The sequence below is a fragment of the Gymnoscopelus braueri genome, assembly GCF_963280865.1.
Source record: "Gymnoscopelus braueri genome assembly, chromosome: 23".
Lineage (NCBI taxonomy): Eukaryota > Metazoa > Chordata > Actinopteri > Myctophiformes > Myctophidae > Gymnoscopelus > Gymnoscopelus braueri.
In genome coordinates, this window is record NC_137625.1 from 11,535,530 (window position 1) to 11,551,975 (window position 16,446).

Here is a 16,446-nt window from a genome sequence, read left to right on the forward strand (position 1 = left end):
AAGGATTCATGAGGTTTGTCCATAAAATTGCTGGTGCAAATAAAATAAAAAAGGGATATAATATCTAAATGCCAAGGGCAAACTATAAAGGGGCATAGTTGACCTTTGACCTTGACCTTTGACCACCAAAGATAATTGAGACACACACACACACACGCACACGCGAGCGAGCGCACACACACACACACACACACACACACACACACACACACACACACACACACACACATACACACACACACACGTCAGTTGGTTTGTCCCAAACAAAGATGAGAAAACAATAAAAGATAAAGAATGGGGAGGTTGCTGGACAAAAGACAATAATAAAAACAAAGATTAGTATGATTAATTGAAAGAGTAGGTAGAGGCGCGGGCTCAGGGGTGCTGCCATTTTGATTTGTAGAGATTAACTGAATATCTTGTTTACTACAGAGCTTATTTTCTTAATGTGTCCAAAACGCATTGCATTCGAAATCTGACATAGTTGTACGTGGTGGACATTTGAACCTTCTTCCTGGCATGTTTCTTCTCAGACAGACTTAATCATCATGCGGGTGGCACGGGCAGAGTACGGACCCGGTCCCTTCCAGGTGAGCCAGTGGAGGCCCGATGCCCAGCCAATGTGTTCCCCAGCGGGGTGCCAGTCGCCGTTGAGATCGGCGGAACCACAGCGGCTGAACCACCAACCTCCGCCCTCGGATGAGCTGCAGTCATTCTCGGCGATGTCACCGAAGATGCAAGGGTTGCAGCCATCATTGTCGCGGTCAGCAGCACTGAACCCAAAGCCATTCTGGTCGATTCCAGGGTAAGCACCCCGGATAGCATCACCTTTGAAGGGACAGAGAGACCAAAAAAGTTGTACAAACAAAGGTATTACAAAAAGTAGAACATAAACCACAAGGAATGCTAGTGTCTGTGTACAGGATAGGGTTTGGGGATTGTGAGGTCTTAAAAGCTTCAATCCAAGCCTTATTGTAATGAATAAAATGATATTTTAACCAATCTGTATGGTACATTAATGCAATATAAAGCACATCTGCAGTGGTTGGATACTACTCTTCCATTGTAGACTCTGGTGTCAGGGAGGACATCTACAGATTGACAATTGTCAATAAAGTTTTTTGAAGCAGATGCTTCAGAATGGACACTGATGATCCACCATCTTTACTGTATAGTTCAGACATTATTGCAATGGACATAAGACTTAGGGATTGTATTCACTCTGTGGTCAATATACTGTATGATCAACTTGTATTTCATCAATTAAGCCCTATAAACTTTGTCGACAAATAGCAAAAATAGCCAATCTACAAGCTAACAAGCTGTGGATTTGTAGATGAAAGATTTTCGCTAAATGTGAAATAAATAAGGAAGAAATGTTTCTTTTCTTTTGCTCAAATTATGGATGCTAGAATTAATGTGGTGAGAATGCACCCTTATAAGTCTCTGCATCTTCAAAGAGACATGAAGCGGGAAGAAGAGAGAACTGAGAAAGGAATGTAAGGAAAGCCATTTCTACCTGCATTTCCACGGTATTGTCCAACGTTTAGCTTGAAGGCCTCTTTCTCCTTGCCCAGTCTAAAGTTGCTGTACTCTGCAAAAGCTACGCCGTCTTCATGGTCCCACAGGTCCACTCTCATCATCCACCGTTTGCTCTTGTCCTTGGTCAGGGAGAATACCTTTCTCAGACCTAGCCAGTGGTCGTCTGGGAAAGATGGCACAAGAGATGGAAAAAATGGGGAAATTATGTTCTTTCTTTTTTTATTTACAGTTTTTATCTACAGTTGTGTGTACAGTGGAGGTAGATATATGTGCAGAACAAATTAGCCTAATTCAAATTGGCTGCGGGGGATGGATGTGAATCCATGCCCCCTCTGGTGGGGATATGTTTCATCCCTGCTTCTGGTCAGACTGAATTAAATACAGGCATTTCCTTTTGGGAAACGTCCAATTGTGATAATGACTTGTCACAGAAACTAAAAAAGAGCACTTCCTTCTACGTACTTCTCAGGTTTCCAAAGCCATGTTTATAAGCTTCCCATTTCCTGTTGAAGGAAACTGCTCCCCCAGTACGCCTCTGAAACACTGTCCAGCCCCCACCTGGCAGCATCTCACAGTATACCTGTATGGGGAGTTTACCATTTTCAAACACCAGTTTCAAACATTTAAAAAACTAAATTGCAAAAATAGCACAATAGCAACATTATGTAAAACCCACTGCAAAAACTCTGGGTGTGATAATGAACAGTAATTTTAAATTGTACAAACAGATCAACACATCAAATTTAGCTTTTACCGACTGGGGCTCTTATCTAAGGTCAAGTCTTATTTTATTTTTATTTTTTTATCATTCAGTGATTTTGAAAAGGTTATACATGCTTTCATTTCAGCCTGACTGACTTGACTACTGAAATGTCCATTATGTTGATTAGGCTCAGTCTTGCAGTTGTGCCAGAATGCCACAGCTCATCTTTTAACAGGAGAACGCAAGCAAGCATATTTCTCCTGTAATGGCCTCCCTTCACGGGGGCTCCCTGTAGGCTATCGGATTGATTGTAATATTTTACTGTTTGCCTATATAACTTTGAATGTTCTAGCTCCAACCATCTCTGTGATCTTTAACAACCAAACATCCCAGCAAGGTCACTCAGGTCAGCCGTCCGGTTGCTTCTGGCTGTACCAAGGTCAAGGTTGAAGCACAGGGGGTGCTTTTGCAGTTGGAGCCCCCAAACTCTGCAACGAGTGGCTGCTACATGTAGAGTAACCTGGCCCCTACACTGACAGCTTTTAAATCTTGTCTTCAAACACATCTTACTTCCGCACTTTATAATTTTCCATTTTAATGGTTTCACTTTCTTGGATTGTGTTTGTTTACCTTTTGCTGCTGCATAAAGCTAAACATCACACAGGATTAGCTCTCCATCCATCCATTCATTCATTCATCCATTCATCCATTCATCCACTCATCCATCCATCCATTCATCCATTCATCCATTCATCCATTCATCCACTCATCCATTCATCCATTCATCCATTCATCCATTCATCCATTCATCCATTCATCCATTCATTCAACTGTTCCTTTTCAGGATTCAAATTCTAAAATAGCGAAAGTAGCAGATCTACAAGCTCAAAAAGCATCGCTTCGCACCACGTAACGATCTTGTAGATCTGCTACTTTAGGTACTTTTGTGTGACGCTGTAGTATTATGATCAAGTAGGGAGTTAATTTACGAAAAAAACACAAACAGTTAGGAAGTGGAGATAAGAGGTTTCTGCCTGACAGCAACGATTTCTTCCGATTCTTCCACCCTCCTTAGCTTCCACTTCTCTCTTTCTCCTCCACTCACCCTTTTTTCTTTCTCCTTCCCTCACTTAATTACCTGTTTGTTCTGCTCTGCTTCATCTCTCTCTCTCTCTCTCTCTCCATTAGCTAATGCTGCATTAGTGCTGTGTGTGTGTGTGTGTGTGTGTGTGTGTGTGTGTGTGTGTGTGTGTGTGTGTGTGTGTGTGTGTGTGTGTGTGTGTGCGAGTGCGTGTGTGTGCGAGTGCGTGCGTGTGCGTGTGTGCGTGCGCGTGTGCGTGCGTGTGTGTGCGTGTGCGCGTGTGCGTGCGTGTGTGTGCGAGTGCGTGTGTGTGAGAGTGCGTGTGTGTGCGAGTGCGTGTGTGTGCGAGTGCGTGTGTGTGCGTGCGTGTGTGCATACGTGCGTGCGTGCGTGTATGTGCGAGTGCGTGTTTGTGCATGTGGTATAGGACATTACTCAGCTGGGCAACATGTACAACATAATACCAGCCATTGAGCTGCACTCATATGCTCCCCTATATGAAAACATATGCACACATGCACATGCACATGCACATGCACATGCACATGCACATGCACATGCACATGCACATGCACATGCACATGCACATGCACATGCACATGCACATGCACATGCACCCTGTCCGCCCAAAAGGATGAAAGTTATATTGGAAAGAAAACATGTTTTTAAGGATAGCTTGTATATTAGTAGCTTAGCCAATAGCTCTACAGGCTAGTGTATAATTAGGCATATTAATTTAGAATAGGTGATGCAGCCCAGGCACCTATATATCTGGAATGCCCTGCTTGAGGACCTAAGGCTAACAAAGTCAGTGTCATATTTTAAATCACTTCTGAAAACATACTTTTAGGGCTTTTCCTTATATTGTATTGCCTCTTTTATCCACGTTTATGTCGTTGCACACTTTTATGTTTGTCTAAATTGTATTGTTTTATTGTTGTTTTTTGGTTGTGTTTTATCTAATTGCTTTTGCAAAGCACTTTGTAACCCTGTTTTAAAAAGGACTTTATAAATCAAGTTTATTATTTTTATTAATGTGAGGCTGCTATACGTCAAAGGTTTATCTCAAAATATGATGCAATAATATTAATAATGAGCATTCTCCGTGGCTTATGGTCATATTGATGCTGGTTGGCTGGTGGTTGTCCTTAAATACAGTATGTAGTTTGGCCCTCCATAATGGGACTTGGGAACAATTACATCACAAGCACAGGTTCAGTCATTGTGGAGGACTAAAACAAGAATTGCCATAATTACACAGGTAAAAGAGGTGAAAATCCATCTTTGTCCACTAATGCACCATGCACAGGTAAGTCTATGTTACTCACTGTGGGTTACCAGGTGACGATATGTGGAAAGCAGAGAATTTAGATTTTTTTTAGTTGTGTTGGTGCTAAGCTGCTATCCAAACGAGAGCAAAAGTTTATTAAGTAAATTCTATTTAGATACCTTGAAGGGTGCACGTACTCCAGGGGGCTGAATAACATAAACACCACTGGACGCATTTGGTTTGAGAGTCTTGATCTGTGCGCAGTCTGTTCCTGAGGTTTACACACGCACGCACGCACGCACGCACGCACGCACGCACGCACGCACGCACGCACGCACGCACGCACGCACGCACGCACGCACGCACGCACGCACACACACACACACACACACACACACACACACACACACACACACACACACACACACACACACACACACACACACACACACACACACAGATAGTTAGCACAGATAGGGAGCACAATATGCCAGCTTAGTAAGATATTTCAAAGTATTTGTGAATGATAATGGTATAACAAGTACCTTGAGCAGCAACAGGTTTCCGTTGCGTCTAACAATACAGCAAAAGATACAAATTATGATAATTGCAACCTTTAACTTAAGCCTGTAAACCCAATTGCACATTACATAACGTCTGCCTAACTCTGTGTGTACATTTGCATCAATGCCAACATATGACTTATGTGTATACATATAGTTAACTTATTAGATATTATTACTGTAGTATTATCATTAAGGTGGTATGTTGTATATTTTTCTTAAATAAGAGTTATACATAGTCCCATAGAAATGATTGCTAGTATGTTTGCTCAGTAACAGGGGTATCCCTGTTTCTCCTGGGTTTCTCTTTAGTAAACAGAAAACATTTGAAGGGATACCAATCTTATCCAATCAAGAGATAGAACTCATACAGGATAAACAAGTGAAATTAGAAGTGATGAAAAAGAGCAATTAGCAGACATAACTGGAACTCTATAAAGTTGAAGATGGAACACAATAAAGAAAATTCGTGTCCCACCTGAAATATATTTTATTTTTACTTAACAGCTAGAGAGATAGGGAGACCCCTGTTATTGAGCAAACACTCTATATAGCAATGTAAAATCCTATAGAATATAGAAGGGAGGGGAAAAACATGTTGTTTTAAACAAAAAAAGATCACTTACAGCTGAATGTATCTTTACCTGAGTCTGCTCTGAGAGGCTCAAGAGAAAGGTCAACATCAGCCCATAAACAATCAGGCTCTTCATGTTTACGTAATTGTCTGAACAGAAACAAATAATATAGTAAAGTCAGTATATATATATATATAAACACAATTTACCAAAAATAAAATCAAAGGTAAACTGTACAGCAACAAAGTAACCTACACAATTATTATTCAGTCACATATTTACCTGTGGTGCTGGAACCTTGTGTGCTGTTAAGAAAGTGACCCTGCATAAAGTCCACTTCTGTTTTAGTGCTGTTATTTATACTGACTCATTCACCACACCCACTCCACCTTCCCAGACCAACATAGTCACAGTACGCAATTCCCCTGAGAATGAAAAGAGGAATTTCAAACATACTTCCAGAAATCAAGAATATACTGTACGCACAATGACATAGTTTATCACAATTTCTTAGAAATACATCAATATTTGAATATGTAAGGTGGTAATTCATTAATGTTGGGATGTATACTGTAACACCCATGGTTTTGTGTGAATAAATAAATGACTCAAATAAATAAATGCTATATTTTTCCTGGAGACCAATTGTGTTTTAGGCTGCTGTTGAAGTTCAAAATAACTCTTTGGTGTTGCTTCACCAGAACAAACACATGTGCGGCTGTATGTTTTCACTGGGCACTTTCTCGCATAATTCTCCACAGCCCCCAGAGCAAACATCAGCATTCCAAGGCTGTCACACACTGGAAAATCAACCAGAGCAGAGCTACAGTCTTGAAAGCTGGATTTCAGTCAGGAATGGTTAACTTCATTTTAAAACTGGAGGGGCAGATATGATTTTTTTTATAAAGAGAATAATATTTACAGTACCTCATATTTGTAAAATGTCTTTACCTCAGACTTCCCTGTAACTGTGACTTAATTGACTCGTCATCTTAGGTCACCAGGTCATTTAGTGCACTGCTTCTCAAGTAGTGGTCCATGGACCACTAATGGTCCATGGCATGATTACAGGTGGTCCATGTCTGTCTTTTCTTGGCTATAGTGGTGGTCAGGGACAGAGTCTCATGTCATTTTCTGGCTCCAACCTTGCCCTGTACATAATGCTGTTATATAATGCTAATATTCTTCAGGTATGCCAGTGTGGCAATACCACTCTCACAGATACAGCCTTAAAAGGTAAAGTACATCTTTTACAGTCTAAAAACTCATTCAGAACTTCACAAGGGACTCTTGTCTCTTGAAAGAGTCTGAGGACAATGAGCTGATTCTCTTCTGTAGTAAGCTTGAAGTACTTTTGGAATTGAAACACAAGCCTAAGTTTCTCCAAAATAACACAACATAAAATGATGAAAAGAAACAAAATCTTCACTTTATACATTACTGAATGGATGACCAGGGACCACATGAAATACCTTCACGGACCACCAGTGGTCCACGGACCACCAGTTGAAAACCTCTGGCCTAGATTATGAGATGTCTTGTGCACAAAATTAAGAAAAAGAAGGAGGAAGAAAAAAAAAGAAAATCCTAGAAGGTCGAAACGTTGCAAAAATAAAAAGTGAGTTTCTTGGAGCTTGAGAACAGTGTGCGGACTTCCTCCTTCTTTTTCTTGATTCTTCCTTGATGTCCAGCACCTGGCCTAAATACAGGCGTGGGATGTGCACACAACCTTCTCTTTGAATTGTGCACAAAATTGACATTTTCGCCTGAGGGTGGCACTACGGTATAGAAAAGGCCATGGGGTCGCTCAAAAGAATTCTGGGAATGCATTTACAACCCTAGTCCATAACTGAGGTCCTGGCATTCCAAAGAATTCATTAGTTTCTTCAATCTCCATCCCTGAAATGCTGCAATGAGTCAATTCTTAAAAGTTGTTCCAGGAAAAACAATGTTCCCAGGATAAAGTAAAAGAACTACGTGCTCGTCGCAATTAATTATCCTGATCAAAGAAACAGCCCGGTGTTGTGACTTGTTTTAACAACATTTGTTTGGGCTATATTTGTAGGCTCTGATTATTTTTTTTTTTTTGCAGACCTTATCCTTTAAACAACCCATACGTTTTTACTTTTCATGTTGCTGGTCATTTATTTGTCTTTACATTGCCACAGGACTATTTATACACCACGCACGCACGCGCACGCGCACACACACACAGAATAAAGAAAGAAATAATGTCATCAGGTTGCCTGTCATTTATTTCTCTACTTTGCCACAGGATTGTCCTTTTTTCCCCAGGAAGGCCCATTGAGATTAAAATCTCTTTTACAAAGGAGACTTGGCCAAGGTGTCATTTAGTTGCAAATCGTTCTGTCTTCCATGCCAAGGGTGCAAATTACACAAACACCCTTTTGTCCAATTTCTGTGCAGGCATTTGGGACAGAATGCATAAAGAACTAACTACAAAGAGTATTTTCCTGCACCTTTTCACATGATAAAGACCCTGTGAACTAACCCTAATCTACAGTGCACTGAACATATACATAGACAAAGAGTAATAATCATCCTCCTCCATCCCAAACCCAGGGTAGATGGGGTCTGTGAAGGTGGTGTGGAATGTGTGAAGGTGGCTGAGGATGCCAGATGAGACTTTACAGAAGGACATGGTCCTAGCTGGCCAATCCAAGTACACCGCCACTTTGGGAGTGAGAGGAGTGCACTGGTACGTCAACAGACTGGTGGTCATGCTGGGCTCAGTAATGGTCTTCTGAGCAGTAGAGGCTCCAGGACTGGTTGGTGTTGCCAAAACCACAGACGTAAGAGGCTGCCCCCCCCACCCTCCATCTCCCAGTAGTGGCATTCACACAGTAGCACAGCAGTTAGAGTATAGAGATACAGAAGGGAAAAAATAGATACACAAGACAATACACAAGACTCAATAAAAAACACTTGATTAAGGCTAATATTAAAACAAGTTACCACCTAAAATAAAGGTGTAAAGAAAATAAAAAAGTAAAGTTTTAGATCTCATGGCTAATGATAAATTCAATGATATACTTTTCTTTTAAGATGTCGACATTACATTTCAGGTATCTATAAATATGTGTCAGTGCGTTCCTGTTGTTTCAGACACAGACGGGACATTATTTGTCTTGTCATCTAGGTCATCATTCATCATCATGTAAATGCAAGGACATGCTGAACAGTTTTACCTCTTAAAACCAGAATTCTGGGACAAATGTTCAGCAAAAATAGCAGATCTACAAGCTCACAATGCATCGCAGCGTGTTGTGGGCTTGTAGATCGGCTATTTTTGGACTCCAGTCAATAGTATATACTGTAGGGTTTAATTGGTTAATCAATACACATGATGTGTAAAATGCCCTTATACATTTTCTGAAAAACTAAAAAGCCACACATACAAATAAAAAATAAAAAAATCCATGCAAATACAGATGTACACAGGAACACATTGGATGACATTGCAGTCTACTGGGTCCCACCACTTTTAAACAAACATCTCTCCATTGTAGACAATCTATGTTGATCAAGAGACACAAATATCTCTTGCCCAAGCAGGGGGTCTGCTATCATAAGGGATGCTCAGATTATTAATATCATTATTTCCATTTCCTTGGCTCTTGACTGTTCTGTCTTCACACATATTCATGTGATCAAAGCCTGATGTCATGTGATCAAAGCCTGATGTTTCGGAGAACGGGTGCTCAAGAACTTTGAGGATCTGACGGACCTGAGGGACAGAAATTAGGTTAAATTTGATACACGTCATTGAGCAATAATCAACTGATTTATTGTTTCAATGAAAATATCCTCAGACCTCAGAGAAGTCTCCTTTTTCTGCAAGCTGTATTGCAGTCTGTGCAATGTAGTTGCGGAGGACCACACGCGGGTTTGTGTTGTCCATTACACTTATCCTCTGCTTTTTGAGGGAACACAAGTCAGTCACTCCATCACTCTCTTTTGCTAAACGCTTCCTGTGTTGAGAAGAAGGAAAAGTACAAACCGTAGTAGTCTTGTGTTATACCATTCATCGTATAGAGCAGGTATATTGTCTCAATAAAGATATCAGCAGTTCCTTGTATGTGTAACCAGTGGTGGAAAGTAATTAAGTACATTTACTCAAGTACTGTACTTAAGTAAAATCTTTAGGTATTTTTACTTTACTGGAGTACTTCCAATTTTCAAAGGTTTTACTTCTACTCCGCTACACCTCAAAGGCACATATTGTACTTTACTCCACTATAATTATTTGAAAACTTGACTTACTAGACAACTGGTTACTTTGTAGATTTTGATTATTATTACAAAACCACTTCAGACCTGTATATATACTTTGGCAATTAGAAAATAGCCGATCTACAAGCTCACAGCGCATCGCAAAGCGACACGCTGTGAGCCTGTACATTTTGATGAATACTTTTGTACTTTTACTCAAGTAACTTTGGAATGCCAAACTTGTACTTGTAACAGACTATCTACAATAGGGTATTGATACTTTTTCTTAAGTAAAATATGTGAGTACTTCTTCCATCACCGTGATCTCTTGTTTTCTAACCTGTATTGACCAGTCCAGCGAATCCAGTCATCACGCTGCTTCAAGCGAAGCTCATCCTGGTTGGTACTGAAAAGCTCTTTTAATCGCCCCATCTTTTCTAGTTGCTGGACCACTTCTGGCCTCTCAGCCACCATGCCAAACATGACCGGATTGGTCTGCGCCATGGATAAAATCATTGCCAGTTCACTACAAACGGACAAAATAAAGTTTTTTTATATATGCCTAATGAGAAAAAGACAGGCTTGATGGGTAGCAATTTTGGAGAGATAAACTAATTCTGTTACTTATACAGGCCACTAACCTATTTAAGCTCACACGCTATATCTGCATATAAAATGAGTCCCAGTCAAGTGTCCCTAAACACACATTTAACTTACATATTTTCTTGTAAAGCTTTTTCTCCTAAATGCTGGCAGATTGGAAAAATGTAATAAAAAATATTTTAACACAAAATTATACATATACATATACATATACATATACATATACATATACATATACATATATATATATATATATATATATATATATATATATATATATATATATATATATATATATATATATATATATATATAGTATCTGTTGTATGGTGGGATGGTAGCTAAATTGTCTTTCAATAAGTAACTCCTGGGTCAAACTCTGGCAAATTCAATTAATACATTCTGAATTGAAATCTACCGGACATTAAAAATAGAAAGCATAACAGGGTTGAGGTCTCTCTCCTAGCTTATTTGTACAGGTTTGGTCCTACATATTTTTTTAAATAAAAAAAACATACAGGCTACCATACCACCACACACAGCCTCACCGTTCCTCCATAGTAGGTTTGTTGGCCACCTTTAGCTCCTCAATGGATGCACATTGCTCCAAGATGAGATCCACTACTGGTCCAACTGCTGTCCTCTCACTATCTCCATCCTCAGGCCAAGGTATACTGCTGAGCAGACGGAAGGTATTGGTAAAATCTGCACCTAGAAAAGTGGTGAGGTAGACAGACTCAATGACATAACATACTGTATCTATCTTTACAGCTAACACTGACATGAAGTCAGAATAACGTGAACTGTTTTCCATAGCCTATAGCAGTGTTGATTTCGTCAACTAAAACGATGTCGAAAAAAGTTCGTCGACTACCTTTTTTCACTGACGAAAACTAAATAAGAGCTAAATAAAAACTAGGCTACGACGACTAAAACTAAGACTAAATATAGTGACAATTTCGTCAAGAAATAAAAACTAGACTAAAATGTTAGTGAGGGACTATAGTGGAGAAGAGATCCAGTAGAACTATAAGACAATTCATTTAGTTTGGTTGCGTTTGGGTGTTGCGCTCTGAAAATAGCAGATCTACAAGCTCACAACGCGTCGCAGCGCGACGCGTTGTGAGCTTGTAGATCGGCTATTTTCAGCATGCAACCAAGTGTAAAATCTGCCAATACAACGCCATCAAGGCACCGCCAAAATACATTTTAGTCGACTAAATCAACTGGGGCCAGTTGCACCACCTCACACTAAGTTCAAACTTAGCCTAGTTATAGCTTAAACGGCTTTTAAAAAGCCATTTAACCCATTTAGCCGGGAAAGTATCAGTGTCATTTTTAGATTTCTTTGGCTATTCAAAAATAGCAGATCTACAAGCTCATAGCGCGGCACCGAATGAGCTTGTAGATCTGCTATTTTTTGTTTATTATGTGAAAATTTGTGAAAATCTTTAAATATATATATATTTTTTTTAAATATATATTCAAAGATTTGCGCTCACTTTCACGATTTTTCAGATTGAATGTTTTAAAGCTATAACTAGGCTACGTTTTAACTTAGTGAGAGGTGGTGCAACTGGCCCCTGTAGATTTAGTCGACTATAATCTCATGATATTTAGTCAACTAACTAGACAAAAACTATAACATTTCAGATTACTAAAATATGACTAAAACTAAATGGATTTTTTTTTCAAAACACTATGACTAAAACTAAATCAAAATTTGCTGTCAAAATCAACACTGGCCTATAGCCATCCAACTAAGTCAAAGTCAAGTAAAAGAAATCTCCAAAATATTTGTGATGGGAATAACTTGAGCGACTTTTCATTGTACCCGTGTTGTGCATGAGACGCAGCAGGTCTGAGACGAGCTCCCTGTCCTCCACCTCTCCTCTCCTCAGAAGGCCCAGCTTGCGCCTCATGTTACCCAGGTAGAAGGCCTCATACATGGGCATGAACTCATCCAGGATGGCTCCTGCTTTAGCTGCATGGAGCTCGGAACCCAAGGCCTCAGCCAGGCGAACCAGATTCCAGCGGCACACGGATGGCTGAGCTTGGTAAGAATAGCGCCCTCTTTTGTCAGAGGTGTTGCACACGTATTCCGGATTGAATCTGCCACACAAGAACAGCACACATCATCATGATGCAGCTGAAACAGACGTCATGGAAATGCTTGTATGTGAGAGTTATTCATGTTTTTGTCATTTCTAAACAAAAACAATAGAATAGAATAGAGTTTAGTGGCTCAGTAGAACTCACAGGGAATATACGGTTCTCAAGGGACTACTCCTAGAATAAAGATGTGAAGATACCAAGGGTAGGACATCGATGTAACAATTGGAAGTATGATGCAATTTCAGCTGATAAAATGTGTAATTCTTATCAAAGGAAAGGGTAATGCAAGAAAGTTAAAATTAGCCTCACCGTGACAGAGGCCCAGTTAAAGGGCTCTGTGAGTCGAAGCACATAAATGAATCCCTGGTATGTTTATCCTATGTCTACTCGAGGAATTACAGTGAGAAAGGATGGTTTACCCTGACCATTAACTACTATGAAGAGGGATGCAGGTTTACCTGTCCATAAATTACTGTGAGGAAGGATGGTTTACCTGTCCATAAATTACTCTGAGGAAGGATGGTTTACCTGTCCATGAATTACTGTGAGGAAGGATGGTTTACCTGTCCATGAAGCCAAAGGGGCCATAATCCAGAGTTAGACCTAAGATACTCATGTTGTCAGTGTTAAGGACTCCATGGCAGAAGCCAACACACTGCCACTGGGCCACCAGTTTAGCCGTACGCATTGCTACCTTGAAAACAGAGAACATTGATATTCAACTCCAATGCCACCATAAAGACCTGGGTGAAGGTGTTGGTTGGTTTGAGACAGGCGGAAAATTCTAACCATGACAGGGGACCACCTATATATGTTAAAGTTTTGATGTCAGATGTGTTTAACAATAACCCATTAACCAGGCAAATGTGTTTATTTATTCTCACTGGTCTCGAAATTCGACTTAAGAAAATTACATTTGTTGTTATCAGAAACCTGCCTCTTTGAAGAAAGTTGTATTCCTGTCTTTGCGGTTGCTATGGCCATGATGTATGTCAGGGTAGAAAGTCTCGATGACGTAATCCAGCATTTGAGCACGAATGTCGTGCCGTCCAGCACTAGGACCAAGGAGTCCTGAAAATTCATCTCGAGGCAGAAAGATCTCAAAAGATCCAAACCTGCAACAATAGAACAAATCCTCAAATTTTCCTCCAAAGATTTAATTTTATTCAAGTTGAATGATCTTCATGTATAGTATGAACACACAAATGCCATCGCCTATTACTTTTATTCAACAGTCTGTACTGATCTGGGGAATAGGCTCATTATAATAGCATGAAATGCATGAAGCACAGCCTAGCATGAAGCTCAGGGCAGTTTTGTGTAGCATTCTTTTGCTCTTGATTTTGATTAGATGCCTTTGAAGCATTGTGTCTGATTCACTCACAGTTGCTATTTGAGCCTTATTCATATTTTGCCTCAACGAAATGGTTGAGTGGTACAGCTGTGCCAGTCAGTGTATAGGCTAAGGATGCTTCAGGATGGGTTTTCCTTTTATTTTAGTAAAAAGATGCGACACGATTACAGCTTAGATCGGCTAATTTCGCAATTCGTCGTGACAAAGTAGTATGTAGGGCTTAAGAGTGGTAAATAAACATGTCTATACTAAAGACATGTTTATTTACAACTCTTAAGACTTTTATACTCTATATGTAGGGAACTCGTGAACAGTTAGCCACCAGTACTTCTAGGAAAGCATATCTTAAGTTTAAAAAACAAAGGCTAAAACACATATAGGCACATTATAGGGTAAGTAATATTTTTTGGTACTTTTTTTTTGTTTGATAAAAAGGTTAAAGCACTATATTCTGATAGTAATCATCGCTACAGAGCGTTTGTTCGGTCACAGGTGTCTCTTCGGCTCTTTAGTTAACAGAATATAGTACATTTTCAGGTAGGTGACAACATTTAAGCCAATCAGGAGAGAGCACTGAAAATGCATCTTCTCTTTAATAAAGAGCTGGAGAGACATGGGAGACTCCTTTTACTGAACAAACACTCTATAGCAATGAGTACTATCAGAATTAACCAAAGCAAATCACTTACCCTACCTTTAAGTACATATCAGAATTGAAAACTACAGGGAGCCTGAACAATGCTGTTAACAGCAGATCCCCAAGCTAATGCTGGGGGTCGACTGCAGGTGAACCCAGCCCACCTGATGAAGGAAGGGGCAACTCGTAGAACAACTGAACACCTCTCAGGTATCCGCTGACCATTGCTGAGCGGGTCTCTGCTGACATAGAGGTCAGAGGTGACAAGGGAGGCCGCACGGGTAGTGGGGATGCCCAGGGCAGCCATGGCTTCACTGCACAGGAATTCTCTGACACTGGAGCGAAGTACCTTCCTTCCGTCACCATCTCTGGGAGAGGGCCAGAAATCACTTATTAATCAGGCGCATTTGGAGCATTTGGATCTATTTATAATCTCTTGCTAATGCTGTCTCTGAATAGGGGAGAGGAAAACAAGAAAAACACCATATAGTTATTGACCAGAACTACGCTACCATAAATGTGTTCAGTGTTGGAGATACCGGCCTTGAATTGGAATCTGTCTGTTGATTCAGCCAATGAAAAGATGAACTAATATTGCATTTAGTGAAATTAAAACTGGGAAAACTAAGGACTTACACAGAGAGATACAACAATGGCATGCTATTGAGTTGGCCATGAATTGCTTCACAATATGGCTCAAGTGTCCCAAGTGGATTAATTTCTTAAGCAGGCCTTCTTAGGTTCATAAATCCACGACCACGTGCTTCTAGTGGGCATGGCTCGTGATACTTGCTGCTTCTGTTGCTCAACATTTTTGTTTAAAAAAGGGAAAATATGTATAGGCCAATCCATAATGCCCTCAATTATATATGTGCACAAATAGGCAACCTACAAGTAAATATAACTACAAAACATAATGACTATTTTGATCAGTGTTTCACTGTAGGATCTATAGTTAGACATATACAATAAAATAAAATAAGAATTCTTACACTGAGGTCCCAGGGATAAAGTAAATACATAATAATAATAATAATAATAATAATAATAATAATAATAATAATAATAAGTGTAATAATAATAATAATAATAATAATAATAATAATAATAATAATAATAATAATAATACCTGGAGTACGGTGTGACGCCTCCACCCTTCACCTGGATCTCCCATCTCTCGTTAGTGTCTGAGGACCGTCCCTCCACCTCACCAAGATAAACCACTGCTCCATCTCCCAGCTGCCCGGCAAACAGTCCAAACTGGTGACCGCTGTAACAGTGCGCCGCTGGTTCCGAGCCCGGCAACAGTTTAGAACCGCTCAGATATTCTGGAGCGAAGGGGTCGCTCAGCACGTCCTCCTGCAGGTCGCTCAGCCCGAGCAGCGCCAGCGCCGACTGCGATAAGGCCACGAACGTCGGGTTGAGCAGAGGCTGCAGTGTGTGGATGCGGGAGAAACATGCCCCGTTGACCGTGCGACATCCCGGGCCCTCACAGAGGTCCACCGGGAGCCTCCGGAGGGCCACATTGTTGAACTTCAGGCGCTCCAGAGCAGAGAGGAGCGTGCTACTCAGAGAGGGTTCCATGGCGAATGGATGGGAGCGGTGCCGGGTTCCCTTTCATCCTCTGTCATGTGCTCTGTTCGTGGTGCTGAAATCCCTGTAAGCTTAAGCCTGATTTATAGGTTACTCCAGTGGTTCTCAACCTGTGGGTTGGGACCCCCAGGGGGGTCCCCACGTGATTTTGGGGGGTCCCCAGATGACAGTGAAGTG

General features: G+C 40.5%; 2 protein-coding genes across 3 annotated transcripts in view; both read right to left on the reverse strand.

Annotated features, from left to right (window-relative positions):
- Nucleotides 1-6,084, reverse strand: part of LOC308079678 (angiopoietin-related protein 5-like) — a 6,136-nt gene extending 52 nt beyond the window's left edge. Inside the window, exons 1-7 of one of the 2 annotated variants that reach the window (XM_080421231.1) lie at nt 6,017-6,084; nt 5,804-5,883; nt 5,142-5,169; nt 4,776-4,867; nt 2,005-2,122; nt 1,520-1,705; nt 1-828 (exon numbers count right to left, since the gene is read on the reverse strand). The exon at nt 1-828 is cut by the window's left edge and continues 52 nt beyond it. In XM_080421231.1, coding sequence (XP_080277357.1) covers nt 530-828; nt 1,520-1,705; nt 2,005-2,122; nt 4,776-4,867; nt 5,142-5,169; nt 5,804-5,883; nt 6,017-6,062 — 849 coding nt within the window. In that variant the 5' untranslated portion in view covers nt 6,063-6,084 and the 3' untranslated portion in view covers nt 1-529. Of the gene's footprint in view, nt 829-1,519; nt 1,706-2,004; nt 2,123-4,775; nt 4,868-5,141; nt 5,170-5,785; nt 5,884-6,016 lie in introns of both variants that reach the window. The other variant, XM_080421230.1, reaches the window with a different exon arrangement.
- Nucleotides 6,085-8,252: 2,168 nt separating this feature from the next.
- Nucleotides 8,253-16,260, reverse strand: selenoo2 (selenoprotein O2; the record flags this gene model as incomplete). The annotated part of the gene is made up of 10 exons (XM_080421086.1): nt 8,253-8,520; nt 9,394-9,482; nt 9,570-9,726; nt 10,308-10,493; nt 11,119-11,281; nt 12,405-12,682; nt 13,249-13,375; nt 13,619-13,800; nt 14,841-15,044; nt 15,806-16,260. The coding sequence occupies 10 exons, from the start codon at nt 16,258-16,260 to the stop codon at nt 8,253-8,255; spliced, it is 2,109 nt and encodes a 702-aa protein (XP_080277212.1).
- Between the last annotated feature and the right edge of the window lie 186 nt (nt 16,261-16,446).